Below are 27,423 nucleotides of genomic sequence, written 5' to 3' on the forward strand. Positions count from 1 at the left end.
TCACACACGGACACAGTTTATTTCTGCTGATGTGGCTCCCCCTAATGGCTGACCTTATACAAGAAACTAGTAAAAGCAGACATCAAGTTGAAGTTAGTATGAAGGACAAATAGCACATAATATAAATACATATCAGATGCTTTAAGAATCAGCACAAGTTAACTACACTTGATGCTGTGTCATGTATCACATTGTTGAAATATTAATAATCTTACATTAGTGGCTACATTGAGGCATTTTTGCTTACGATGCAGTGAGAAGTGATAGAAGTGGTTGAGAGGAGCTCAAGAGTTTTATTTACAGTTTACGTTAATGTGCAAACAGTTCATGCTGTGCGCACAACACAGTACGCAGCGATTTAAGAGATGACTCGTCCATGCTCGCTTCAAGTCAGGATCCATAAATTCAGACAGAGCAGTATTTATAGGCAAAAAGAATAGCAGATAATCATTGGTCTATAGTACATACTAAATACTGGAGATACTGTGTAAGCTTAATAACATACCTTTATGTACGGAGGCTATTTTTCTTATTACATTTATTTGTAGAAATATAATTATGTTGTGGACTGAGACTGTCCAGCTGCAACCTTTGTCACATTTTATGTCCTACTTTTTCACTTTCTTAAATGTCTAAGAAAAATAATGCATTATTACACTATTTCAGTGGCTCTAGACAACAGAAAGTGTTTGGTACACCTCAGCAGACTGTGTAGCTACAGTCCAGGTCAGAGTGGGAAACATCTGAGTTTCCTTCACCAGTGGTTGGGACGAGCAGGAACATGTGGAGGTCGCCTGTGTGAAAAAGACCATGAAAAGAAGACCGTAAGATTTTCAGTCAGTTTCTGAATTTAAGTGCACAAGTAATACACACAGAGTAGGATTGCATACCTTTATTCACTTCTGCCCAACTCTGTGAACAGTCCAAAAGTAATGTGTAACACTATCTTTACTGCGTGTTGCCACTGGCAACTGCGGTTACCACGGTAACTCACAGCTCCATCATAGCCGGGCTGCACCCAGAAAAGTGAAATATTCCTGTTCTGCGCTGCCGTTTCCATTTGACCATCATGCAAATCAAACTGTCAGAACCCTGAACTCTGTTGTGTCACATTCACTGATGTGTTCACTGATGGTATGAAAGAGTGACAGGCAGCATCTGTATGTTTACTGTCTGTGCATGGAAACTGGATTGCATAACAGATGCGACAAGAGATGAGGTTTTAAAAAAAAAAAGAGAAAAGAACCAAAGAAATGCTTATGCATGAGAATTTAAGAAAGATGAAGCAAAGAACAAGAACAAGCACCAGCCACCACACCTTATTTTTCTATTCGTTTATTCAGTCCATCACTTCTGAAAGACTCTTTTCCATACATGATCCTTTTTTCATTATGGCTTTTTAAGGTGATGATTTATGAAAGAATTACTGAGTAACTTTCGTTCAAGGCACTTGGATACAATTTTGTGCGTTGTTGTTGGAGGTTACTGTCAGAGGTCACTCTTACCTCAGCTACTATATAATTAATTATCAGTAAGAGACCAGAAGACACTGCACACACTCACAGCTGCAGTGCTTTCCTCATCACCTTCTTCCTCCTCTGTCTCGTATCTCTAATTGGTCCAGATAAAAGAAACACTAAAATCTAACTATACTATACTTGAGAAAAACTGGTCACAAAAGTAATTAGCCAGAATGTTGAAGCATACAAATCCCACTGGTCAGTCTAATTTTAATAAGAAGGCTGACTTGCCATCTTTGAAGATCTACCAACAATGAAGAGAAAATGATTTTTATCAAAAAGTGCTGCTTCCTTATTGAGGTGCTTAGTGTGTAAGGTTACTGAAAGAACATTAGCAAGTATACAACTCACAAAAAAATGACTTCTAAAAGTGTTTTCTTACCATTGTAAAAAAAAAAAGTTATGAATCATACACTGTTTTAAGACATGTTTCATTTCAAATGAAATAATGTAAGAAGAATTCAAGATGACTTGATGGTTCAGAACCTTTAAGTCCATAAAATCATCAGATTGGTCCCTTTTCATAATAATGAACGCAGAAAATCTCATCATGTACTTGGTTAAAAAGGCTTCCTACGCATACAGTCAATATTACATACATAATGCTTCTGAAATGCACAGACTGAAACAGCATAAGATAATCAAACACAGGAGGATAGTTTGTAGTTATAGGGGTTTACATGAAAAACATGTAATGAGAAATATAAAAGTGTAAACAAAAAAGAAATGTGTCTGTTTCTAGTCAAGCAGGGAGGGCTCTGAAGGACGCATGACAGCGGATCGGTTGGGAGCAGCCGGGGGTCTTCTGCTGCAGGAAGAGAGAAGAAGTATTTGGGGGAGGGGGAGGGGGAGGGAGGGAGGGAGGGAGGGGAGAGAAGAAACATGCAAAGCAAAATATCATCAGATAGTCATGCACCATGATTCCCAAACCACCACAAAGCAAGAATATAAAATCCTCCACCAGTAACTTCTCACTTTCCCGCCAACTTTCCACCAAAAACACAAAAAGGCCTGAGAGAAAACAACTGTGTGTGTGTGTGTATGTGTGTGTGTGTGTGTCTGTACGATTTTACCTGGGGATGCCCGGCGGCAGCGCAGGAGGGACGCGCGCCGGCCTGGAAGGGACAAGAGGCACAGAGTTGGGATCGCCTGCATAAGCCGTTTGGCCCTGTGGAGGGCCGGGGCGAGAAGGCACGGGTGGTGCTCCGAACGCCGGTGAGGGGTTGAGAGGGGGCGGGGGACCCGGGGTGGGGCCCCTCACCGCTGGGGGTCGGCTGGGAGGGGGTGCTGTTGCTGAGGTGGGGCGGGACACTGGGGCAACACTGGGACAGAGGGACGGACATGGAGTTAGATTTCAAAATGTGATGTCTGCCATGTAAAATGACATACTGTTAACTTGTAAGAAAATAACAATAATGATAATGATTAGTAATGGTGTTATCCACATAAGGACCCGTAAAAGTCAATTAAGCACATGTGTATTTGCTTAATTGTTCATGTCAACGTTTTCCTGCAACAAACTGGCTTTAATTAAATAGCCCAAAAGTCAAATAGCTAACTATATTACTGTCAGTTAAAGGGACCTTACAACTTGGGAAATGGTAAAACCAGCACTACAGGGCCTTTGATCTGCATTTTGAATCATAAAGTCAATTATTCTTGACTAAAATGCTTTGAAGTAATAATATGGATATTTTCATGTTAATTCTCTTCATCGCCTGCTGATCCAGTGTGACACAATATTGTTTTCAACCTATACCTACTTCTTAAAATCGTTTCTATACATGTTAATATCTGGTGTCTAGTAAGTACTCGACTGTTTCGGGGGTTTTTTTCATGTCTGTTACCCTGAGTCCTTGGCCATCCAGGTGTCGTCTACTGGTGGAGGCACTGGGGTAGAAACAGTGGTGGTGCTGATGTCTCCGATGATGACCAGGGCCTCTTTGAGAGCGTGGTACATCCTCAGCATCTCATCTCTCCTCTGGGCCTGCTCAGCAGACTCCTCCATCAGGCTGCCCTGGTCCCCGGCTGAGTACAGGTAGGCCAGCAGCTCAGAGTGGATGAAGTCCTTCGCCTGGAGGTGGGAGAGGAGAAAGGAAAGGAAAGGCGTTTAATACAGTCAGGATGATAGAGTTTTGCTACACAGCAGATGTATCCACCCTAAATTATTCAAATTAACATTAAATATTTAATATTTTTAAACACATTTTTAAATCCATAATTTTCTTAATTTAAAAAGTCTCAACTTTTATCAGATCATAACTTTATGACAGGACTACACTTCCGCATTTGTCTTGGAACTACAAACCAAAATATTTTCCATACTTTGTCATGGGATCCCCATACTTTAATAGAAATTATTAAATAAAATTTCCATTCTTTTCTAGACTTGAGAACACTTAAACTTGCAATAATAAACACGACATTGACACACTGTCACATAATAAAGTTGTTATATCGAATGTGTTAGCAGACAGTTGACTATTTACACATCCAGCAAACACAGAGCAACATTAGCATTAGCATTGTGTTTCTGTCCACTTGACCAATGTAAGCACAGTATTAACTCTCCTTTTGAAAATATCTGGCTCTTTAGTGGCTAAATGCTCCACTATGTTCACCAACTAGATGATTATTTTGTCTGTAAAATTTCTGGCTGTAAAAACAAATCAGTGAGCTAAAAGGTGCTAAAGCGCTTCGTAAAGCTGAGCAGAACTATAAAGTCTGTTGAAAACACTCATCACTTTTTACATTATACACCTCACTTAGATTGTGGAGTACTAAGCAAGATACTTGAAAAAGTCGTTCTTCAACCAAATAAACAACTTTCTAAACAAACAAACAATCTCCTAGAGAAAATTCAATCTGGTTTCAGAGCTAATCACAGCACAGAAACCTCTCTCACTAATATAATTAGTGATCTGAGACTTAGCACTGATGCTAATAAAGTTCTGCTCTGGTTCTTCTTGATTTAAGTGCAGCATTCGATACTATTGACCATGAAAATCCTCATAAATCGCTTCGAGAGCTGGGTTGGCCTCTCAGACTGCTTCCAGACATGCATAATAGGGGGGAAATTTTCTTTAGTCTTGGAGAAGATGTGTCAGAGAAATATGAAATAACTTCTGGTGTTGCGCAAAGGAGCTGCCCCAGGCCTTTGCTATTCTCAATACATATGCTTCCGCTAAGTGATGTCATTAGAGAACATGATGTTAGCTTCCACAATTATACGCAATTATCCGTTGAACCAAGCTTTAAACTCCCTGACTGCCTTTATGTCCGCAATCAATACATGAATGAGTAATAACTTTCTCAAATTAAATGAGGAGAAGACAGAAATCTTATTAATTGGCCCCAAATGAAAAAGTAACAGGCTCTTTAAAAGACTTGGCAACCTGACGCCCTTGATCAAACCAGAGGTAACAAGCATAGGAGTCATTTTAGACGCTGACTTGAGCTTTAAGTCCCATATAAACAAAGTGACTAAAACAGCATTCTTTCATCTCAAGGTTGCCTTGCCAAGGTTCAACCATTCCTAACTCAGCAAGATGCTGAAAAACCAATTCATGCTAGGTTGGACTACTACAATGCACTTTTTACAGCTCTTCCTTCAAAGTCCATTGAAAGATTATAGCTGATTCAGAAGTCTGCGGCTCGATTGTTAACAAAAACAAAAAAAAAAAAGAGTCCAGTAGTGGCTGGATTACAGTGGCTCCCTGTGTCTTCCAGAATTGATTTTTAAGTCCTCTTACTTGTTTATAAAGTCCTCAATGGATCAGGACCAAACTACATCACAGACTCCCTGTCACTTTATGTTCCTTCATGAGCCCTTAGATCTTCTACTGCAGGCTTGCTAGATACCCATAAGCCTACCCAAAAGAAAACTGGAGATGCAGCTTTCTTCAATTATGCTCCCAAATAATGGGAATCATTATTATTATTAACAGCTTACCTAAAGACATTAGAGAGGCAGGCTCAGTTGAAAGCTTTAAATGACACTTAAAAACATATCTATTTTAAGCTAGCCTTTCTATAGCACCATTTTTGCACCATTTCTTTTGCACCATTTCCAACCATTTTTAAGACATTTTATTCCATTTTTATTATGTCTTTTACGACAATGTGCTGTTTTTCGTTTTTCTTGTTTGCCTCCTTTTATTCTATGCATGTATTCCTGTTTAATGTTAATGTCTCTCTTTTGTTTTTTATCTTTTTAACGTGAAGCACTGTGAGCTGCATTTTGTATGAAAGGTGCTATACAAATTTTTTTATTATTGTTATTATTGTTACATCTGACCCATTGTTAATATAAAAATACTGGCTGATGATGACTAGTGGTAAAGCAGGAAACGTACACTGTTGATCATGAGGTGCATGATGGTCTTGGGCATGAGGTCTCTGATGGACTTGTTGACGATGCCGATGTAGGAGTCCACAAGGTTGCGGATGGTCTCCACCTGCCGCTCCAGCTGAGGGTCCATGGACACGGTGTCGCTAGGATTCATCGCGTCTTCATTCTCAGGCTGGAGACCAGGATAGAGACAGACAGTCGGAGAAGAAGATGTAATTATTCTTGTGTATGTGAACCCTTAAGTTAAGTTGGCTTTAAGTTCATATCCACACTGATGTAAATACATTTAAAAGCACATCTGTTTTTGTTTTGTTTTCTCAGTTTTAGCTTCCCATCAACAGTTACAACAGTATTTTTGACCACCAAAACAGATTTTTTTTTTTTTAAATGCTCTGCAAAGTGAATACATTTATAAACACCAGTGTTACATCGCAGCTTGGATGTAAAAAAAAAAAAATATGTGTTTTGAAAATGAATTAAATTTGGCATGGAAGGTAAACAGTGGACAGCAGTGGCCTTGAGGCTAGATCTCCAGTTTGATTCTTGGGCCAGTGGAGCAGGTAATTAAATCAGCAGTGGTCACCTAAACTGCTCAGTTTGGCAGTTCAGTGACTGAAAAATATGACTTTGTTTGTACTGCGCAACTTGTGTCTATGTGTATATATGTGTGTATATGTGTGTATATGTGTGTATATGTGTGTATATATGTGTGTATATATGTGTATATATGTGTATATATGTGTATATATGTGTGTATATGTGTGTATATGTGTGTATATGTGTGTATATGTGTGTATATATGTGTGTATATATGTGTGTATATGTGTGTATATATGTGTGTATATATGTGTGTATATGTGTGTATGATGTAGACAGTTGCTGAAAAAGAGCATTTATGCTCTACAAACATGCAATGAAAACATTTAAATTTAAAGTAAAAAAAACATAATGCTGGAATCCTTTGTAAATATAATTAGTGAATGAACTATTTCAAATATAAAAACCTGGTCTTTCTCTGGGTAAACACCAGCTCTGAGGAATGAGGCCTTCCAGCTGTCGACATCCTCCTGAGTGTCACACGCCAGCTCGATCTGACGCAGGTCTTTATACACGTTCCTGTATATAACAGACACACAAGCAACCATTAACTAAAGATTGGAACGGATGAACATACAGTACGAATCACAGTTTCAGATGTTCGCGGTATATGCACCTCTGTTCAGTGTTGAAGATGGCAAAGACGTGTTTACTGGACATGAAGCCCTTCTCCACATCTCTCAGCTTCAGGTTGTCAAGAGGCAGCATGTACTTCTTCTCTTTTTCCTGATAAATCACACACGAAAACATGCAGACAAACACTCAGTGAATAATATTTATAAAAGCATTAAAAGTTTTCTGTGAAGGTACAACAAGAAAGATCTAAATGTCCCAAAGTATGACCATAATAGGCTGGTGGCTTTTTTTAAAAAAAGCACACTCTGTTGCCATCCCAAAGATAAAAAGAGACTAAATATATAATTTAGGACCACTGTTTTTCCTGTTAGCAGCCTTACCTCTTCATCTTTGTACCAGGAAAGAGACTCAGCAGTCAGGACAAACCAGTAGTCCTTTGATCCTCCCTTCATGATACTGATGTTGATAGTGAGCCAGCCTCTACGGATCACCTGCACACGACAACAGTTGACTGAAATACACACCTCACCAGAGGGGTGATGTGGAGTAACATTAAAAACAGATGAAATCCCAAACTATTTACATAAAAAAAAAAACCACAACAGCCATGCAAGTTTAACTGTGTTCTTCATAAAAAAGATCAAATGCCTACTGAAAAAAACACCACAAACGCAGAGACTAAAAAAACAAAAAATGACAGGTTTCAATGAAAAGTCACCTGCTTTGCATCCCTCTCTGCGCCAGACTGACGGACAAGAAGACAGAGGGAACAGACACACACAGGGATAATGAGCAGACAAATGCAATACTCTCATCTGGGTGGTGTAACTATGAAAATACAGTTGTGCTCATAAGTTTACATACAGAATTTGTGAGATGTGTTTATAGTGTTTAAAAGTTCAACTGTGGTCTCATCACTCCAAATGTTTTTGTTCCAGAAGTTTTGAGGTTTGTCTACGTGCTGTTTGGCATATTGTAAGCAGGCCATTTTGTGGCGTTGGCACAATAACTCAACCGTGCAGCCTCCTTATTGTCCAACTTGAAACAGCCACACCAAGTTTTTGAGGAGGAGTCTGTGTTTCAGCTGAAGTTGCGTGCGGTTTTTCTTTGCAACCCCAACAATTTTCCAGGCAGTTCTGGCTGAAATCTTTGTTGGTCTACGTGACCGTGGCTTGATATCAACAGAACCCCTTAATTTTCCACTTCTTTATCAGAGCTTGAACACTTCTGAACTACCTTTTCTTGCAGGTTCTTGACAGTTCTTTTGCTTTCCTCATGACTCGTTGTCCAGTAAAGTCAGAGCAGCCCTGGATGAAATGTGCAGGGGTCTCTCAAGAGCCGAGAAACTCATTGACTATTTATACACAGACAATAATTACAATCAAACAAGTCACAGGTGTGGGAACTTACCCTTCATAGCCAGTTAAACCTGTGTGTGTCACCTTGTGTGTATATTATCAGATCAAACATTCAAGGGTATGTAAACTTTTCATCAGAGCCATTTGGGTGATTTCAGTTATTATTATGATTTAAAAAGGGCACACACAATTATGTGAAAATAAATGGCTTCACCTGACCACTATCCCCAAATAATCCCCTAAAGGTTTTCTGCATCATCATATTGTCCAAAAAGTGGAAGCCAGGGTATGTACACTTATGAGCATAACTGTATTATGTCTGTAAAACTGTAGACAAAGTTGTTTGTACTTTCTCAAAGCCCCGAAAAGCTATTTTTGGGTGAGACATCATCCCAGTTTAAAGTCCGTGAGACTGGGAATGACACACTAGTTACCAGTAAAGGAGTGACTACTTTTTTGAGCATGATATCCAATTCTCATAATGCATCCATGAGTGTAAGTTTCACTTCCCTCTTCATTGTCGACAAGCACGAAACAAAGTTTCTCAGAATGGCCATAATGACCGTTGACTCCCCCACCCACCCAAAGAGGAAGTGACAAGTGGAGGTGCAGGGGGTAGGGTACTTACAAGAATCTCTCCCTGTGCCATGAAAAGGAGGAACAGTACAGGAGACAGAGAAAGGGGAAATAAAGAGAAAAGACAAAAAGGCACAGACAAGAGTATGTAAATGTGAAGCAACAAAGGGCAACAATGACAGGAGAGACGGGCTGAGACAACGACAGAAAGACAAAGAAATGAAAAAAAAACAGCAGGAGAAAGCAGCTGCTATGATGATACAGTGGTGCGAGGACTCCGTGTATCTGTCTGAAGAGGTGATTTACCTGATTAGGCATGACTCTCTTCTTGGTAGCGTTAGCTGCCGTCCTTTGCTGGGCACTGCAGGAGAGACAGTCACAAAACATGAATTCAGATAGAACATATAGTGCACATAAAAAACAAACAGACCCTTAACTTTTAAACCCGCAGGACTCCTTATGGCATGTAAGCAACGTTCAGATTGTTCACATTGGAGCATATAGCAGGATAAATGGATGGTTTGGTTTTTGGTGAATCCTACTTATTCCGTGTAATCCAGTGTAGGCGTCCACTCAAAAGCAGGGAAATACACCTTTAATCTGATCCAAGGATGAAGGGATAGTCTAACAAAACCACATATTATCGATATACAGCATTTATGTTATTGATTATTCTGCTTATTATCTTCTTTAATTAATCGTTTGTAGGAATTGTATTGTCACATAAGATGAAAAGGTGAAAAACGATGTTGGATTTTAGGAAGTAATTATTTGAGATTTTTTTAAAACTCTCAAATATTGATACCAGTATTAGTCTTAAAATCCAGACAGGATCTTGATATAAAGGGTTTCAAAGTAGATCAGACAAATCATAAAACTAATCTCCTGGCGGATGATGTAATTTGGTACCACAGTCCCTGATAACTCCCTAAACAAATTACAGATTCTATTAAATGCTTATGATGTTATTTCAGGATATAAGGTGAACTGGGAAAAAAGTGAAATTATTCCACTAACGAGTTTTGATTACACTGAGTATCAGCAAACGAGCCTATTTAAGTGGTTTCCAAAAGGTATAAAATATCTTGGAATAACTGTAGTTATCTTAATAATTTGTACAAACTTAATAACCTCCCATTGCTCAGTAGAACTGAAAATGATCTACGTAGGTGGATTAATTTGCTCATTATTCTAATTGGCAGAGTTAACTGTGTCAAAATGAATATAATACCGAGGTTACAATATCTCTATCTCTCAAGTCCTTTCCCATTCCACTTCCTAGAAACATTTTTTAAAACCTAAAAAAAAGGGTATCTATGGAGAAATTAACATGGGATTATAGATTAGGGGGCCTTCAATTACCCAGTTTTAAAAAGTATTACTTGGCAGCTCAAATGTGATTTATTTCATCGTTTTTTTGAGGGTGATGGTGCCCCCTCCTGGATACAAATTGTATTGCATCCCCTGACAGAAGGTAGTCAGTGATTTTATTTATAAATGGAACTCCAGAATTATATCCAACAGGACAGACAATCTTATTTTAAAGCATTTGATTAAAATATGGTGTGAGACTCATGGAAGCCTTGGACTGAAAATGGGACTGTCATCAAGAACACCTCTGAGACAAAATGAACTCATACCAATGATTCTAAATAACAAAGATTCTGGAGACTTGGCATCATAAAGGGATCCAGCATTTGAAGGATTGCTGAGAAAAAGGACTTCTCATGTTCTTTGAACAACTGAGGAGGAAATATGATTTGTCCAGCAAGAACTTCTTCTTATTTTCAGTTTAGACATTTTCTTAGAGCCAACCAGTGTGAGAAACTGCTTCATGAGGGAAATGTATACACATTTATTTATAAAGATATACTCCTTCCTGCTGAATGAGTGCCCAAAGCCAGGTTTACACAAATCTAGACCAAGATGGGAATTAGACCTGCACATCTCTGGTCAGATTTATGCCAAAGCAGTTTGTCAGCTACCATTAATGCCCGGTACAGACTGGTGCACTATAATTTCCTCCATCACCTGTGCCTCACCCCACACAAACTCCATAAATAAAAACCTGAATTGTCAGAAATGTGTTTCAGATGTGGTATAGAGGTCAACTCCTTCCTGCACTGTGCATGGCTTTGTACAAAGGTCAGGACCTTTTTGGTGCTACCTCTGTGACACCTTGACCAAAATCACAGGAGTTACCTTGCCACTACAAATGAACAGCTGTATTCCTCTTGAAAAGATTACATATAGTCTTAGAAAAGGATACAATACCTTTTTGAGAATTTGCCAGCCTTACCTAGAGCATATGGGTACATCACTGATGACATCATAGGGGTTTAATCACTTCTGGCTAGCCTGAAGGCCTCTTTAATGATACAACACTGTCTTGTTGCAGTTTCTCTTTGTGTTTCACTCTATGCACTGACTTAGAGTAAGACACACCTCCATCTCTGCTTGATGAACCTTATTAATCAATATCTGAAGTAACGTCTTACTTGGCAAATCCAATGAAGTCCTCATGGTTAGTGTTGATGTAGGAGAGCTCAATGTCAATCAACAGCAGCACCTGACGGGTAAAACATGACACATGTTTTGTACACAAAGAGGTGAAACTTACAGGTACAGTAGACGGCATCTCTCTCTCACTGCCTCACACACACACACACACACACACACACACACACACACACACACACACACACACACCTGGTCTTTGGTCTTGCTGTCTCTCTCTCTGACATAGGTGGTGACGATTCTCTCTGTCTCTTCTCTCAGTCGAGGGTACGATCCCAACTGTAGACACACACACACACACACAGAAAACACATACACTGCTGCAGGCACTGTGATGACAGAATACACACCTATGCAGGTTTATATAACACTGTAAACACAACTACGCCCAATTACCGACAACAAATATACAGTATAAATGAGGCAAGACATGTCAGAGATTAAGATCGAGGAGGCATGCATTAACGAGCTCCCTACCAGCTTGAGATTTCTTGTTAAACAAAGATGTTGCGATAATAATTTGTCTTTTTCAGCTCGCTTGTAAGAAAAAAGCGAATAGAAAATCAGCATTGGCATAATTTGATCTCAAGCTGATGGCGAGTCTCAACAAATCAGGGAGTAATTAGGAGGGGGAAAAAGACGTCCAGAAAGAGATGAAGGCTAGGGAAAGGTCTGGTGAGGTGTTGTGGGGTATTATGGGTGTCAAAGGTGCAGAAAATGGCATATTACAGGACAAATACATCAAAATCTCCCTTGACAGGACAGGGTGACAAACAGCCACGGTTGTGCCATTTTTGTGCAGCCAAGTTTCTTAGTGTGAGAATAGGGATCTGATTTTATAAGTGGGGGAGTGTGAGGGGGTTGTTAAATCACTGATCTGATTGCTGATGGGGTCAGTGGGTTGGTAGGGGTCCGGGATCAGAATGGGGCTCTTGGATTTGTCATTACAGCGGGAATAACAGGGGGAGGTGGGTGGGACGGGTGCTGATAGAAGCCTTCAAGCAGCGGTGAGGAGTAATGATTAACAACTAGACAGTGACAAGTTAGTTAATTTATCTCATATGTCTCTCTTACTTCCTCTGATTGCCTCATATCACTTTTTTTTTCTTTACTTGCATTTGATTTTCTTCCCTTCACTCTCTTCTCATCTGTCTGCATTCATCACTTTTTAAATCTGTCTTTCCTGTTTACCTTTTCAGTGCACTTCCTGATCAGGGTGACAAGCTCGGTGACGACGAGGTCAACGCATTTCAGACAGGGGTCTTTCAGCTTAATGATCTGCTTTTTCACTATAGCCTCAAACGCCATGTCTGGGGTGAACAGGCCTGTCCTGTGGTGAGGCAGTATGGGAGTCAGAGGTGTAATGTCAGGTGAAAGAGGAGGCGATGTAGCGAGGGCCACAGTGAGGAAAAAAGTGGACGGTGGTAGAAAAATGAAAGCCGAAGTTGGATGGAAGAGTTTGCAAGAATGAGAGAAAAAAAAAACAGTTTCAAGAAGGAGAAGAAAGATGAAGATTGAGGAATATGACAAAGAAAGAAAACAGGCATTTAGTTAGTTCTACTTCATGTTCAGAACAAAAACAAGCTGCAGGTTCTCCAAAAGTGTTTCCTGAGAAACAAACAAACAAACAAAAATCACCTGAAGCAACTTTCGCTTCTTATACGTGTCAGTGGTGGAAGAAGTACTGAGATCCTTCACTCAAGGGCCAAAACAACAATGTGATAAATACTCCATTACAAGTAAAAGGCCTTCATTCAAAATCCTACATCTGTATAGGTACAGAAGTATTAGAATGTATTACATTATTAGATGGTTAATACTGCTGCAGCTGGTCGAGGTGATGCCAGTTTTAATGTAGTAAAACCTCAAAGAGTCACAAGAAAAATTTGAGGGGTCCTGAGATGATCAATGGGGTAGGCAAGAATGAAAACAAAGTTCTGTTAAACAAATGTGTATTCGTTTATAGGACTTTTCTCTAATCTTTGCTGTTTCTATGAAATATCGAAGAGTTTGACTTCTCTGGGTTCTCAAACATTTATTAAAATGAAACCATCTGAGGGGAAATCACTCTTTGGTAGAACTGTTTACAGCTCATAGACATCTGAAATGTGACCAGATGTTTTTTTCTGTTAAGGGTGACAAGCCAAAACAGTTGGCTTAACAGGATTAATCTTCTTCTTTAGCAAGAAAAAAAAACTGAAATGTAGTGGAGTAGAAGTGAACAGTATCTCATTGTTGTCCTTGAGTAAACACACTTATTTACTTTCCACCACTGGTCTATATTGATAGCCAGCACACACGTTTTAAGCTATAGCTTAAAACCAAGCCTGCAGCTTGTTTTATAATGAACCTGCACAGGAACATGTAACAGCCCGTCTGTTTCTGACCACACAGCCTCTCAGAGACACCACTTCAGTTCACTGCAGTACAGCCAGGATATTCAGATATATCCACTGATAGTCATGCAAGTGAACTTTAAAGCGAGACTGTAGAGATAAAACCCTTCAAATGAATTCATCCACTTTATGTTTCAATCCACGATGCCAAAATGATGCTCAAAAGCACATAGCGATAAACTAAACTATATCGGCTGCTTTATAAACACTGGTTGGTACCAAAATGGCTCCAGGTGGCGCTAAAGTTGGCCAATCTCTGTGGTGTATATGTATGGTTGTGGCAGCCAGGCAGGGGACCATGCAGTGATACCTTATTGGTGCACTGTCTGACTGTGTTGATGAGCTCCTGGATGACCAGGTCGATGCATTTCAGACAGGGCTCTTTCAGCTTAATGATCTGCTTTTTCACTATGGCCTCAAACGCCAGGTCTGGGGTGAACAGGCCTGTCCTGAAGACACACAGACAAGACAGACATGGAGACACGGAGCGGGGGGGGGGGGGGGGGGGGTAGATAGACACACGGGAAGGAGTGTGAGACAGGCACACAGTACAGGGAAGACATGAGCAGTAAGACACTGAGGGAAGACCAAATGAGGAGTAGTGGAAATTAAAACTGGAAGAAGTGGAGTGGAAGACAGCCATATGGCCGACAAGCAGCTGGGGAGACTACATAAACACTGGCCACAGATAAAAGAAAACACAGACAGCAAAATACCAGACAGAGGAGCCAGCACATTTAACGGAGATATGAAAAACAGGACAGACGCTGTGGGTCTTTATGAAGCTGAATGGACACAAACAAACAGCTGACAGACAGGCAAGCAAACATGAAGACAAATGAGAGCTACAGTATATGTACAATGTGTTTACAGGCTGTCTCAACTTGCCTGACTCCGTGGATGTTCTTGATGGCGTAACTGATCTCTTTCCTCAGCTCCTTCTCATCAAACTCCATCTAAGACACAGTGCAAGAAAAGATGAGATATGCTATGCAAAATTAATGCTACTTCTAATTATACTACCCTTCCCTCACTCATGTTATCTCCACGAATAGTCCATTTAAACCCGTTAATTACTGAAAGAACACAATCGACATAAAGGATCAATAAAAAAAGCTGTAGTTTGTGAAAGTCTGACGTCCTTTTCAGGCTCAGGATGATTTTCTAGGAGACACGCAGCTATGAGACATACTTGAAATGGAAAAGAAGCCTTTGGCTTATGAAGAAAATAATTAAGTTACAAGAGTGTTTTCTGTGATTGATTCATGAGTCACAAATTTTTATTTTACGAATAAATGTGAAAAGTTGCTGTTGGTGCTTTCATTCCTGTTCCACAGGTAGTTGGATCTGCTGTATTACACCAACAGCTGACTGTTTCCTGTCCCGTCAGATCAGCTGACCAATCAAACATTCGACCAAAGGGGTGTTGCTGTCCCTTAAAAAATTTCCGCATAGGATACACCTGTGGTTCCTCGCTCTAAGCCCCTCCAGGAGCCTCCTCTCTCCTTGTCTCCTCCAGGTGCATTTAATGAATTGGAAGATCCTTGCTGGCAGAGGGGCAATGATTTCCGGGTCACAGGAGGAGAGGGGATGCAAGGAAGCATAAATGAGCCTAATGAAAAGAGCCTACGGAGTTTGTTGTGAACATGGCAGTCGCCAATGAAGCAGTTATCGATAACTTCAAGGTTGTTTTCCTGTTGAGTAACATTGGTAGCAGAGGATGGTTAGCAACTACAGAGTCCCACCATGCCTTGATGAAGGAAAGCCATGCGAAAGTTGGAAAAATGAAGTTGTACTTTGGACCCGAGTTACAGAACTTGAGACAATCAAGCAAGCGCTTGCTATGGTTTTGATGCTGTTGGGAAGAGCAAGAGAAACAATACCAGCCGATGATTTGAATAAAGAGACTGGTACGAACACTTTCAAACTTGACTATTTCTTTCTCAAGGAAGAAAAAGACCAAGCCTATGAAGCTTTGACCGGATTGTGAGAGACTGTAGTGTATCCATGGCGGACTATATAATCACTTTTGAACAACAGTACTCTCAGATGCACAAGTACAAGACAGATCTTCCCAATGCAGTGTTAGCTTTCAAACTACTGGATACTGCATTCTGGGACAAAAGAGATCGACAAGTAACTCTCACAGCATGTACAGATCTGACTTTTACATCAATGAAGTCAGCATTGAAGGGGTTATTTGGAGGAAAAGCGTCTGCTTCCAAGATGGGAATTAACCAAGAAACTACCTTCTGTATATAACGGAGCAGGGGCGACAGAGGGGCAAGTCATGGCCTCAAACGTATCAACAGAAGACACCACTGCCTGACAAAAACCCACTGGACAGGTATGGTTGCAGATCAAAGTGTGCTGTTTGACAATCCACATTTCACTGGGCCGAGGTTTGTCCACACAAAAGTGAGCAAGTCAAGCTGACTGAAGATAGTAACACAGATGAGGTAGAGCAACATCACTCTGTACACAAAAAAGTCACCCACTGAAGCAGAACTCTTTAAGACAGTGTGTTTTGGTTCAGCAATTATCGATACCACATGCACATGGACTGTGTGTGGACAGGAATGACTAGATAGCTACATCACTGGACTAAGCCAGAACAAGTTGAATGACTTCAGGAAAACAGAAACACTCAGTTGTAGATCCTTTTGGTGTGGAGATGAAAAAGTGGTCTATTCCACTACAAAGTTGAAAATTCCTGCAAGAAATGGAGAAACTAAGTGTCATATTGAAACTGATGTATGCCCAGCTAACATTCCACTGCTTTTGAGCAAAGCCTCTGTGAAAAGAGCAGGGAAAGTACTGGATATGGAAAATGACAGGGTGGTGATGTTCAACAAACCTGTAAAACCTGACTTTACCAGCTCTAGTCATAACTGTGTGAACATTATTGACAACAAAAAGAAGAACATTCAATGGGATGACCAGATCTTGGCAACTGCAGAAGATGGCACTCCAAAAGGAAAAAAGAATGAGCATGAAGAAAGCCAATGTGAGGATGAAATACTGACAATCTCAGAAAAAAATGAGCTCAGCAACAAAACAAAAAATCTTATTGAAGCTTCATAAACAATTTGGTCATGCTTCTGCTGACAGGCTGGAGAGGCTTCTAAAGAGTTCAGGCAATAAAAATACAGAATGTAACACCATCCTGCAGAAAATTGTGAGTTAATGTGAAATATGTCAAAGATACAGAAAAACTTCACCAAAGCCTGCTGTTGGCCTACCACTGGAGTCTCAGTATAATGAGACTGTGGCTGTAGATCTGCATGAACTTGAATAGGGTGTGTGGTATCTCCCCATTATTGACAAGTTCACACGGTTTATTGCAGGCAGCATTCTGGCCACAAAGAAATCTTCTGAGATTGTGAAACACTTTCTCCATGGCTGGATAAGTGTGCATCCACCTCAGAAACCGTTTGGTGACAATGAGGGAGTTTAACAATGATGAGGTGAGAGATATGGCAGAAAACTTCAACATAAAAATAAAGACAACTGCCTACGGCCATGGAGCAATAGACTTCTGGAGCGACACAACCAAACACTTGGATCACACACTGAGATCATAATGAGAGTGAAGACAGGTAATTGTTGTGACTGAATGGACTGGGCTCTTAAGGCAAAGAACACCAAGCAAAATGTCCATGGCTACAGTTCTCATCAGTTGGTTTTTGGACAGAATCCCAACTTGCCCTCTGTGCTAACCGATAAACCCTCAGTTTTAGAGGGCATGACAAAAAGTGAATGGGTGGCCAAATGCATCTCTGCTTTGAGATGTATCATTAAACTTAGCAAAACATGAGGAGATAAAGAGCTGGAGTAATAACAATGTGTCCAAATATGAAATTAAGGATGAGGGACAGAAGGGCATTTCTACCAGATGGGTATGCGCCCTCAAAGAGAGACACTCATTGGACCAGTACCAAAAGCACAGCTTGTGGCTAGAGGTTTTGAGGAGTTAGAAGTGTCAGAGCTGCAAAAGGACTCACCCACATGTGCTACAGAGTCAGCTACTTGTGGCAGTGATTTGTCAAAGACAGTGGACACTTCATTCTATGGACATAAAATCTGCATTTCTACAGGGAATGAAACTATCATGGGACAAGAAGCTGAGAGTGAATGAACATTAAGGAAGATCAAATAGTGTGTGTACGGTCTGGCAGATGCTTCCCTGTACTGGTACAATAGAGTAAAGAAAATACTGCTGACACCAGAAGGAAAAATGTCTTAAGTTGATCCAGCTGTTTTCTGTTGGCTAGATCAGAACTGTGCTCTAACTAAGGTTCTTGCCTGGCATGTGGATGACTTCATAGGGGGGGGGCACACAAAGTTTCTTCACAATAGTAATTCCTCAGCTCAGATCTACATTCCAAGTTGGACGAGAGGAACATGAAAACTTCTGTTGTGTGGGAATAGACTTTGTGACTGTTGACGGAAAATTGCAAACACACCAGGAAAACTACTTCAGCATATGCAGCCCATACATATAGAACCTTCACGAACTGTGGAGCAGGACTAATCTCTCTGTGAGGAGGAAAAGGATCAACTCAGGTCCAAGATGGGCCAAATTATCTGGGTTGCAAGAAAGGACCGGCCAGATGTAATGTTTGATGCCAACAACTTGGCGTCAGGCATGAAAAATGCAATTGTGCAGACTATTTATGAAGCAAACAGAGTAGTGTGTAAACTTAAGTCCAAGAAGGACTTCCAATACTTGGGCAGAGACAGTGCTTTGAAGATGATTGTGTTCAGTGATGCCACATTTGGAAATCTTTCTGGCAGAGGCACTCAAGGAGGACACCTTATTGTTCTAATTGGGGAAAATGGAAAGTTCTCACCCCTTTCTTGGAAGTCAAAGAGAGTCAAGAGGATTGTCCGTAGCATACTTTCAGGTGAAATATTGGCAATGTCGGATGGGACTGATAATGTTATCTTTCTGGCTACACTCTTCTCTGAACTGACTACTGGTGATAGTGAACATGCTACACCAGTAACCTGTGTCACACACGATCATTTGCTGGTTGATACACTGAAGTCCACAAAATCAGTCACTGAGAAAAGACATCTGGAAATAAGTAGCACTAAAGCACTTATCAAAACCCAAAAGGTTGAGCGAGTCCTTTGATACAACACAAAAGAACAACTTGCGGACTGCCTTACCAAAAAGGGGGCTTCAGCTCTCCAGTTACTTAATGCACATAATAAAGGACAATGGAAACTTGATCAAGAACAAAGTCTCTCTTTGAGTCATATTTTATGACTTATGTTGGAGGTCACAAGGCTCTAGCTGAATACTGAGAATACCTTGGAAATTTTTCTTTGTAAGAGAGTTTGTTAAATTACAGGTACTAATGTTTTTGACTGGTTGCAATACATCCATTTGGCCTGTGCGAAAGTATACATGTTATCATGTAGTGGGAGGAAGGGGGAACTTTTACTGTGAAGGTACAGGAAGGGATGTAATTGTTATTGTACATGGAGTTCATTGTGAACATGGCGGTCGCCAATAAAGCAGTTATCAAATATCTTCAAAAAATGATTTTGTTATTTTTATGCTGTTGATGATGTCAGATGTCTATGTTAAACCTGGTCAAAGGTCCAAAACTTGAAGTAAACTTGTATAAAAATGCTCCCTGCAAGTCAAAATGCTTTGCTGAACGCTTCGTTTGCAATGTCACCTCTACTTCCTCCTTGTGATGACATCAGAATGTGCGCATGCTGACGGCATCTGCTCTGTGCCTTGTTGACGTTGTCCACTCTCATACTCTTAATCGGGTTCAGGCTCGAAAATGTGCGGATATATTTCAAAAGTTTCCATTTCAAGTAAAGAAGGAGAAAAGGAAGTGAAATCCAACTACTACTTTTTGTCTACGTAGCTTCCAGAGCTGCCTGAAGTCTGCCGAGACGCAGCTTCCAGCAGCTAACCAATCAGAACAGACTGGGCTCATCAGAAGGCGGCCCTTAAAGACGCAGGAGCTAAAACGGCCTGTTTCAGACAGAGGCTGACTTGAGGGGCTGCATAAAGGGCCAGTATAAGATAAATAAGGAGTTTTTGAACCGTAAATCATGCAGAGATATTCCAGTAGAGACCCAGAATATAAATATAGACCTGAAAATGCTTTAAATGTAATTTATGAAATCTATAAATGCATCAAAAATGAACGAGAAGGAAAATGTTGTTTCAAAAAACCTCTAGTATTATCAGGATTATTAGAAATATTCACTTCACAGTGAACAGTAGTTGCCATCACCTTCTTTGATGATGGAAAAGTCCTGTTGCTCATTTTACTATAATATACCTTTTGTATCACTTAATTCAAATATTCACTTTTTGTCCCAACCCCAACACCTAACATTCATCATCATGTGGACTGTTCTAATGGATCCCAGGAGAAGAAACAATCAGCTAATATCAATCTTAATGTCTTAACAAAAATAGACATGATAACATTCATCACCTTCACCAGCTCGAAGGGGAAGCGCTCATGAAAGATGCGGTTGATCTTCGCTCCACCAGACAAGTTGGAGGTGTCCACCTGATCCCCAGACCCCTCGATGCACTTCTCAAAGTCCACGCCAAACTGCTGCACCATCCTGCACATTGTGTGTTGTACAAGAGAATGTCTTAATTTCTTGAATTAATATGTTTAGGTGTTTCTGCATCTGTTTGTGTGTGTGTGTGTACTGACTGAAGCAAGGCCTTGGTTTTACGTGTGGGGTCGTCAGGGCGGAAGTTCTTGTACTCCTCCACCTCCTTTTCCAGTGATAGCAGCTGGCTTTGCAGCTTACTGCGTAGCCCTGGCAAGGTGTCGCGGATGTGGTTGGTAAGTTGCTGGAAAGAAGCGAAAAAATACATATTTTACCCTAAGTTATATAATAAGTCACCCTACCTCTTCTTATTATTAATAGTAAAGAATTTTAATGCTGAGGAAGTCTGTGATTTTATTCTTTCCACATGTGTTTGCTCTTGGTATAAAGATTATTCTCAATGTGATGAAGGAGATTCAGTTCAATGATGGATATTTATATAAAACAAGCACACAGACAATTACAATGAATTTATGAAATTAAGTTCATAAGACAGCATTGTGAGGCAATAACTGCAAAACTTTCCTAAGAGAATATTTCCAGCCTTGAATGTGAATGAAAAAATTAAGCTTAAAACTTAAAAAAAGTTCACTGTATGTCCTTGTGATTGTTGTAAACTTAACATGATGCATGTTAATTATTCTGTTGTATGTCTGTGTGTATGATCAGGTGTGTGTGTGTCTGACCTGATTGAGCGTCTTCTGCAGGTGTGGCGTGCCCATGCGTTCTGCAATGTGTCTGTATGCAGGATGGGACAGGAAGAACTTCCTCTCAGCAGCCAAAGCAGCTCGAATGTCTTTCTTCCCATCGATGTCCTTTTGACTGCGGTTTACCACCCCGATGTAACCTAAAGAAAATACAGACAACACACCCAAGAAGTTTTTTATGGCCAAAAAGACGAATGTTCTTGATCTCTGACCCAAATCCAATTCCATTTGTTTCACTTGCTGAAGACAAGAATGAAGACAAAAAGTAAAGCATCACCTAAGTGTTAACTTGTCCAATGACTTTCTACCCCATAAAACAAATTGTGCATGTGCGTGTGCGTTTGAGTGTGTGTGTGTGTGTGTGTGTGTGTGTGTGTGTGTGTGTGTGTGTGTGCGCGTTCGAGTGTGTGTGTGTGTGTGTGTGTGTGGTCTCACCCCTGCGGAGAGGCAGCAGTTTGTTTTCCAGGATGTCCCTTGCGTCCGTCCCCTCATCCATCAGGTCCAGCTTGGTGATCACACCAATTGTCCGGAGACCTAAAAAAACAAAGGTGTAATTGTTAAGATGTTCTTATATTTATTCATACATGCAACAGAGTTTTTTTTAGGATTTACACAGATCTTCTACATCATTTAGGCAATTAAATCTAATCACTCAATGGAACAGTGTTTTACTAGTCTATTTGTAGTTTCAAAAACCTAAAAACAAACGTCAGTACAGCACATGTTGCTTAAAAGATATAGACTAAGAGTCTACAGCCATGCTCGAAGCTATGTGAGGGAATGTCATTGGTTTTGCAAGTATTTGGTCATAAACCTAGAGGACCAATTAAAATTTTGAGCTATGGCACTAGATGAAAAGTAATTTAGCATGAGGGGAACATGAATATCTGCTCTGTAATTTCCTCAGTTGTTGAGATATTTCAGCCTGGACCAAAGTGGTTGACTGACCGAATGCCACTGGCGTGACAAAAGAGAGTATTTATATGCCAGCAATAAAGTAAAAAATAAAATAGTAAGCAAAATGTACTGTTAAATAGAGAAAAATAAAAAAAATATAACATGATAATGTTGTAAAACTGCTTTACTCTAATGTCGTCATTTTCCATGAACCTACTGTATAGTCACAGGCTCAACTTGAAATGATTAATAACATCCTCTGGATTAAATGAAAGATGTCCAAAGGCAGAGATAATTAAATGTAATTACAGTGTATCTCCAGTAATCTTATTTAATACATCTAGCTGCCAGGAAGTCTTTTAATAGTGTAACTGTTAATTATTGTGACGAGCTGGCTGCTGCACTGAGGCAAAGATTAATAGAAAGAAGAAGAGTGCTAATGGCTGCAAGACACCGCAAAAGTAATTACATCTGTATTAAATTAGAGCGCAAAATGGTTATATTTCGGGAAATATCAAAAGAGAAGGTAACATACAAAGGACATACAGATTAATATGATCATATCAAACAAACACATGCCTTCCTAAAACACAAAGTAACACAACAAAAGCTTCCTTTACCCTGAGGGTCCACCTCCTTCGCAATCTTGAGGGCGTCGGAGTTGGCCAGATCGGTGTTGGCCGGGGTGACGGCCAGGATCAGACAGCTCTCTTTGGTGATGAACTGCAGCAGCATGTCTCTGATCTGATGCTCGATGTCCACGGGCTGGTCTCCCACGGCCACTTTGGTCATCCCCGGTAGGTCGATCAGGGTCAGGTTCAGCACTGTGAGACGTTGATGGGGGAGGAGGAGGAGGAAAGGAATCAGTCAGACAGAGGTTGAAAACCCTTGTGAATGTGTGTGTGTGTACAGTATGCGTGTGTGTTACCATTAGGGGAGTAGACACGGAGGTTGATGGGGATGGGGGAGATGCCCTTGTTGGATCCAGTGAGCCGGTCGGTCTCTGCTTCAATCTCCAGACGAACCTCATCAAAGTCCACAAACTTGCGCCCCTTACAGTGCAGGAACTCTGCATACTCTACATGGAGGAAAATGAGAGTTTTAGACAAAAGAGAGGGTGACGAATTGATAAATATAGAGACCGATACCATGATGGAGGGGACAGAATGAAGAAGATGACGAAACGAGGGATAGAGAAGGAACTTTGAGGGAATAAAACATGTAAAAGGCTATGAATTTTCTAGTATATTTCTGAGAAAGCATGCTTAGTGTGTTAGCGTGTGTTTACAGCAGTGCATGTGTTCATAGATGTGTCCGTATGCATGCATACGCTGTACAACTTGCCTGCATTACTGTTGACCAGCTGCAGGATGAGAGGACGACGGGTGACGATGCCAGATCCTCTGGGCAGAAAGTCCCTGAGGGAGAGAAAGAGATTAAGTTTAATACATGCAACTGATATGGACATGGATACAGACACAACAACACAACAATATTCTAAATCAAATGTTAAAGACAAATTAATTCAAATGGTGTCAACATACTAGACCAAAATAAGAATTCCAGCTGTAAAATTGATCCCCAGTCTCTTCTTTATTAATGTATGCAGGCCTCTGTCTGAGTGACTGCATTATTTATGCGAGGCAGAGATTGACTTACAGGGATGTTCGTTATAAATACTGCAACGAGAACGAAAACATGTCTCTCTGTTTCCTCTCCTTGTTACATACACGTTCATCAGGATGGAAACTCCTGTTCAATAGAATTGTAATCATTTCCAGGTCACTGACGACACATCTCTCCAGGCCACGAGAATATGTGTCTGTCTGTCTGTCTCTCTGTCTGTGTGTTTGCCAGGTCAGCGGCAAACACTGAGTTTCAGTTTTAGTGTGACATACAAATGTACTAAGACATACTCATCTAAACACATATTCAAACACACACCGCTGTGCCTGTGTTATCCTCTGCTGACAGAGCATTCAGGAAGTTACACAACAATTATTCCCATCCTATTTCCTCATCTCTTCCTGTTTCTTGTGAAAGTGCAACATGAGTACAATGACAATTGCTGAAACGATTTGATTCTTTATAATTAGTTGACAGAAAATCTTTTCGAAATTTATTCAGTAAAAATCACAAACGTTTGCTAAAATGTGAGGGTTTGCTTCCTTATCATGGTTGTACTTTGAGCAACGTTGGGTTTTGAGCTGCTGTTTTTTTCTCTGTTAACTTGCAAAGGGTTCTTCTCGTTTTTGTTTTTTTTTGTTGTTGTTCTGTTTTTTACATTTTTTAGTCCAAACCAGCGATTTTCAGCTACAGCTGAAACAATAAGCCAATAAGTCAAACAGAAAATGAATCAACAATAATTTTAATTATCATTTAATTGTTTTAGTCATTTAAAATCAACCAACAACGACAATTTTTCTGTAGTCACATTTTTGTAAATGTGAGGATTTGCAGCTTTTCTGAGTATTTTTTCGTTTTGGATATTTGGTCAGACGAAACAATCTGAAGACGTCATCTTAGGCTCTCAGAACCTGTGATGGGCATTCATTAGACTAAATGATTAATTGATACATTTAAAAAAAAAACAGATTAATCAATAATGAAAATAATAGTTAGTTGCAGCCGTATTCCCAACATTTTGTTCTTGTGATCCTTTATATGGACCCTTCACAATACAGAAATAGATGAATTAATACTGAGAATAAGCCCTGACAGACTGAAATCCACTCCAACTAAATAAAAATGAATAAACAAACTGATCTCACACACTAGTAGTACACCTCTGCATGCCAGCAGCATCAATAGAAGGCTAATTAACAAACACGAAAACAGCTAAGTGCCCATGGTGGGTATCTGGTACCCAGTGTGTCATATACACATGACAGCGCAGCTGGTGACATCACTGATGACCCCTGCACAAACACATCAATGCCCCTACTGTCTCCCCCAGCCGCTGCTCGGGACTCGGAGACAAAAGGCAACAGGAAAAAAAGGAGACGTGGCTGCCTAATCAACATTCCCTATCTCTTGGACAACAAATGAAACCATTCTGAAATGTAGGAGAGTCAAGTGTTCCAGTTACTGGCACCTTCACTGAGAGATAAACACATAAAGCTGCCACAGTTATCTTCAAGAGATTACTTCTGCAGCAACACGACCATCTTCTCCCCCTTCCCTTTCCTCCTGAATTGATTCTACTAAGGGCGTGTGTAACTATTTGACTCTTTGACTGCAAAACAAACAGCCAAAGTGATTCTTTCGCAAATGGTTACAAACTGAGTGGACTGATTGTAACATGACGCATTAATGTAACTGTTGGTTTGCTGGTATTTGGCATCATCTGCTCATTCGGATTCCTTCGAACTCATTCATCTGCCCCACAAGGAAATGAAGCAGTGCTGGCGTGCTGAGAGACTCCTGCCCCTCTCAGCTGTACTCTCTGTTTATCTCCCTAATAATTCATTTATTAGATAACAACCTCATCAAACCTGCCAACAACATTTTTACACCTCACCTTAAACGATAAAACATTGACCTGACCTGTGTAATGTGAGACCTATATAGATGTATTTACAACCTTAAGAAAGCAGTCTCGAGGAACAGCCTTTGTAAATGTTTGACAGATGGGCCTCATATGTAGCAATGTGATGACAGAGCAGTCTTCATATTTCTGTTAGGAAACTTATTTTTTTTAACTGTATAGATTTAGGATATCGATCTCGAGACTAAAGTCACTTTTAATTACCTTTTAAACCAAATTCCTCCCCAGTTTTTTTTTTGTCCCTAAACCAACAGCTGTTTGCTTGCGTAAAATGCGCAATTATTGCTCGTGAATAGCTCAGCTCCAAAATGGAAAGAATCCGCTGGAAAAACGTTATGAACTGGGAGGCACCGACACTAGAGCGCGTAACCAAGTGCTTAGTTGGCGACTTTTACGCAAAGGCTCAGCTCAGTTTGTACTGAAAGAACAGTTACAACCTAAAGTCAAAATCCACATTCACAGTGTCAGATTAATCCAAGACTTCATATAAACGGTACAACCTCCCGACGAAATTCTCCAACACGGAGCTCTTCCCTGCGCTCTGGCCGCCGACGACCGCTATCTGCGGCAGGTCCAAGTTGCAGCTCTGTCCGATGGAGCTGAAGGCGTCCTGGAGCTTGTTGATGAGGGGAATGAGATCTTCCATCCCCCGGTTTCCCATTGCGGCACTTCGGTTAGCCCACCGGCTCTATCCTGCTCCCCTCCCGGTTAAACAAGAGCCAAAGGGTCGCTCTTCCAGAAAAGCAAAAGTTCCCAGATGGCAGTGCAGTCTGTTACGAGTTTATTTCATTAAAAACAAAGCAGTAAAGAGTCGAGAGTCCCGGCTGCGGTCAGAACACAGACGACATTAATAACTGAGTGATTGCTTGACTAAAGTAGCCACATTAGACAGAAAACTTCTGTCATCATCCGGTCAGGCGACAGACAGCCTCCGCCGGAGATGGAAGCTCCGCCTCCAGCGTCACCATCCTCTGTCATTGGTCCGCTGGGACGTCTGTCAGTTTACACGTACATGTCATCATTTTTACAATATCATAATTTATGGACTTGCATTTTGTCATATGATGAACGACAAAACATTTAAATCTACCTGGTTTAAGCCTGCTAGAAGAAATAATTAATAACTGTTACAATAAATTCAAAAAAGTCCAAATTTGACCTCTTTTTATTTGGAGAAGATTATTTGAAAGTGGCGTTTATTTTTATTTTTTATGAGTGTATTTTATCATAATTTAGTAACAATCTTCAACGCTTTCAGACCTGTTTGCTTTGATAATTGCTGTTGCTGTTTGTTTTCTTCCGTCATGTTTACTGGTTAACTTTTATTTGAGAATTTACAGCATATTTGTTTTCCACAACATCTTATAATTGAGTTAGTGCTGTCCATAGACTATATCAAGTCTTATTTGTCACATTAATCTGACGATGCTGTTTGCGGATGTGGAAACTTGAAGCCTCCAGTGCACAAACACTAAGGAGACATGTGTCCAGCAGTTAAACTGTTGAAATGAAAGCTATTTACATATTCATAGATTCTGGATTTTTCAATAAGGGAGAGGGAGGAGATGTAATTTTGAGGATTTTAAGATAAAAAAACAAGATAATTAAACTTATTATCTTATCTAGATTACTGAACTTTTTTTTGTGGAAAAACAACATGTCAGACACAAATTATTATTCCAAGCAGAGTATTCTTATACATCTTAAAACATGTCTGGAGGGGATCTTTAACAAATATTATTCACTAAAGTGAATCAGTAAATAACTAGTTATTATAG

General features: G+C 40.2%; 1 protein-coding gene across 5 annotated transcripts; it reads right to left on the bottom strand.

The window, feature by feature from the left end:
- Window positions 1-5: 5 nt before the first annotated feature.
- On the bottom strand, window positions 6-26,575 carry LOC137176661 (dynamin-2-like). Of its 5 annotated transcripts, none has more exons than XM_067582605.1 (20): window positions 26,146-26,575; window positions 23,443-23,516; window positions 23,027-23,176; window positions 22,719-22,922; window positions 21,637-21,735; window positions 21,181-21,341; window positions 20,596-20,738; window positions 20,365-20,500; window positions 14,780-14,847; window positions 14,202-14,340; window positions 11,688-11,774; window positions 11,477-11,547; window positions 9,285-9,339; window positions 7,425-7,535; window positions 7,085-7,194; window positions 6,876-6,987; window positions 5,876-6,043; window positions 3,368-3,594; window positions 2,594-2,842; window positions 6-794 (listed from the first exon to the last, which is right to left on the bottom strand). In XM_067582605.1, the coding sequence occupies exons 1-20, from the start codon at window positions 26,304-26,306 to the stop codon at window positions 755-757; spliced, it is 2,565 nt and encodes an 854-aa protein (XP_067438706.1). In that variant the 5' UTR covers window positions 26,307-26,575; the 3' UTR covers window positions 6-754. The 5 variants fall into 5 exon arrangements, with proteins under 5 accessions (XP_067438706.1, XP_067438704.1, XP_067438702.1 ...); XM_067582603.1 differs by lacking the exons at window positions 6-794; window positions 14,202-14,340 and adding exons at window positions 1,320-2,325; window positions 12,687-12,825; XM_067582601.1 differs by lacking the exons at window positions 6-794; window positions 14,202-14,340 and adding exons at window positions 1,320-2,328; window positions 12,687-12,825.
- Between the last annotated feature and the right edge of the window lie 848 nt (window positions 26,576-27,423).

This window comes from Thunnus thynnus, chromosome 3 (assembly GCF_963924715.1).
Source record: "Thunnus thynnus chromosome 3, fThuThy2.1, whole genome shotgun sequence".
NCBI lineage: Eukaryota > Metazoa > Chordata > Actinopteri > Scombriformes > Scombridae > Thunnus > Thunnus thynnus.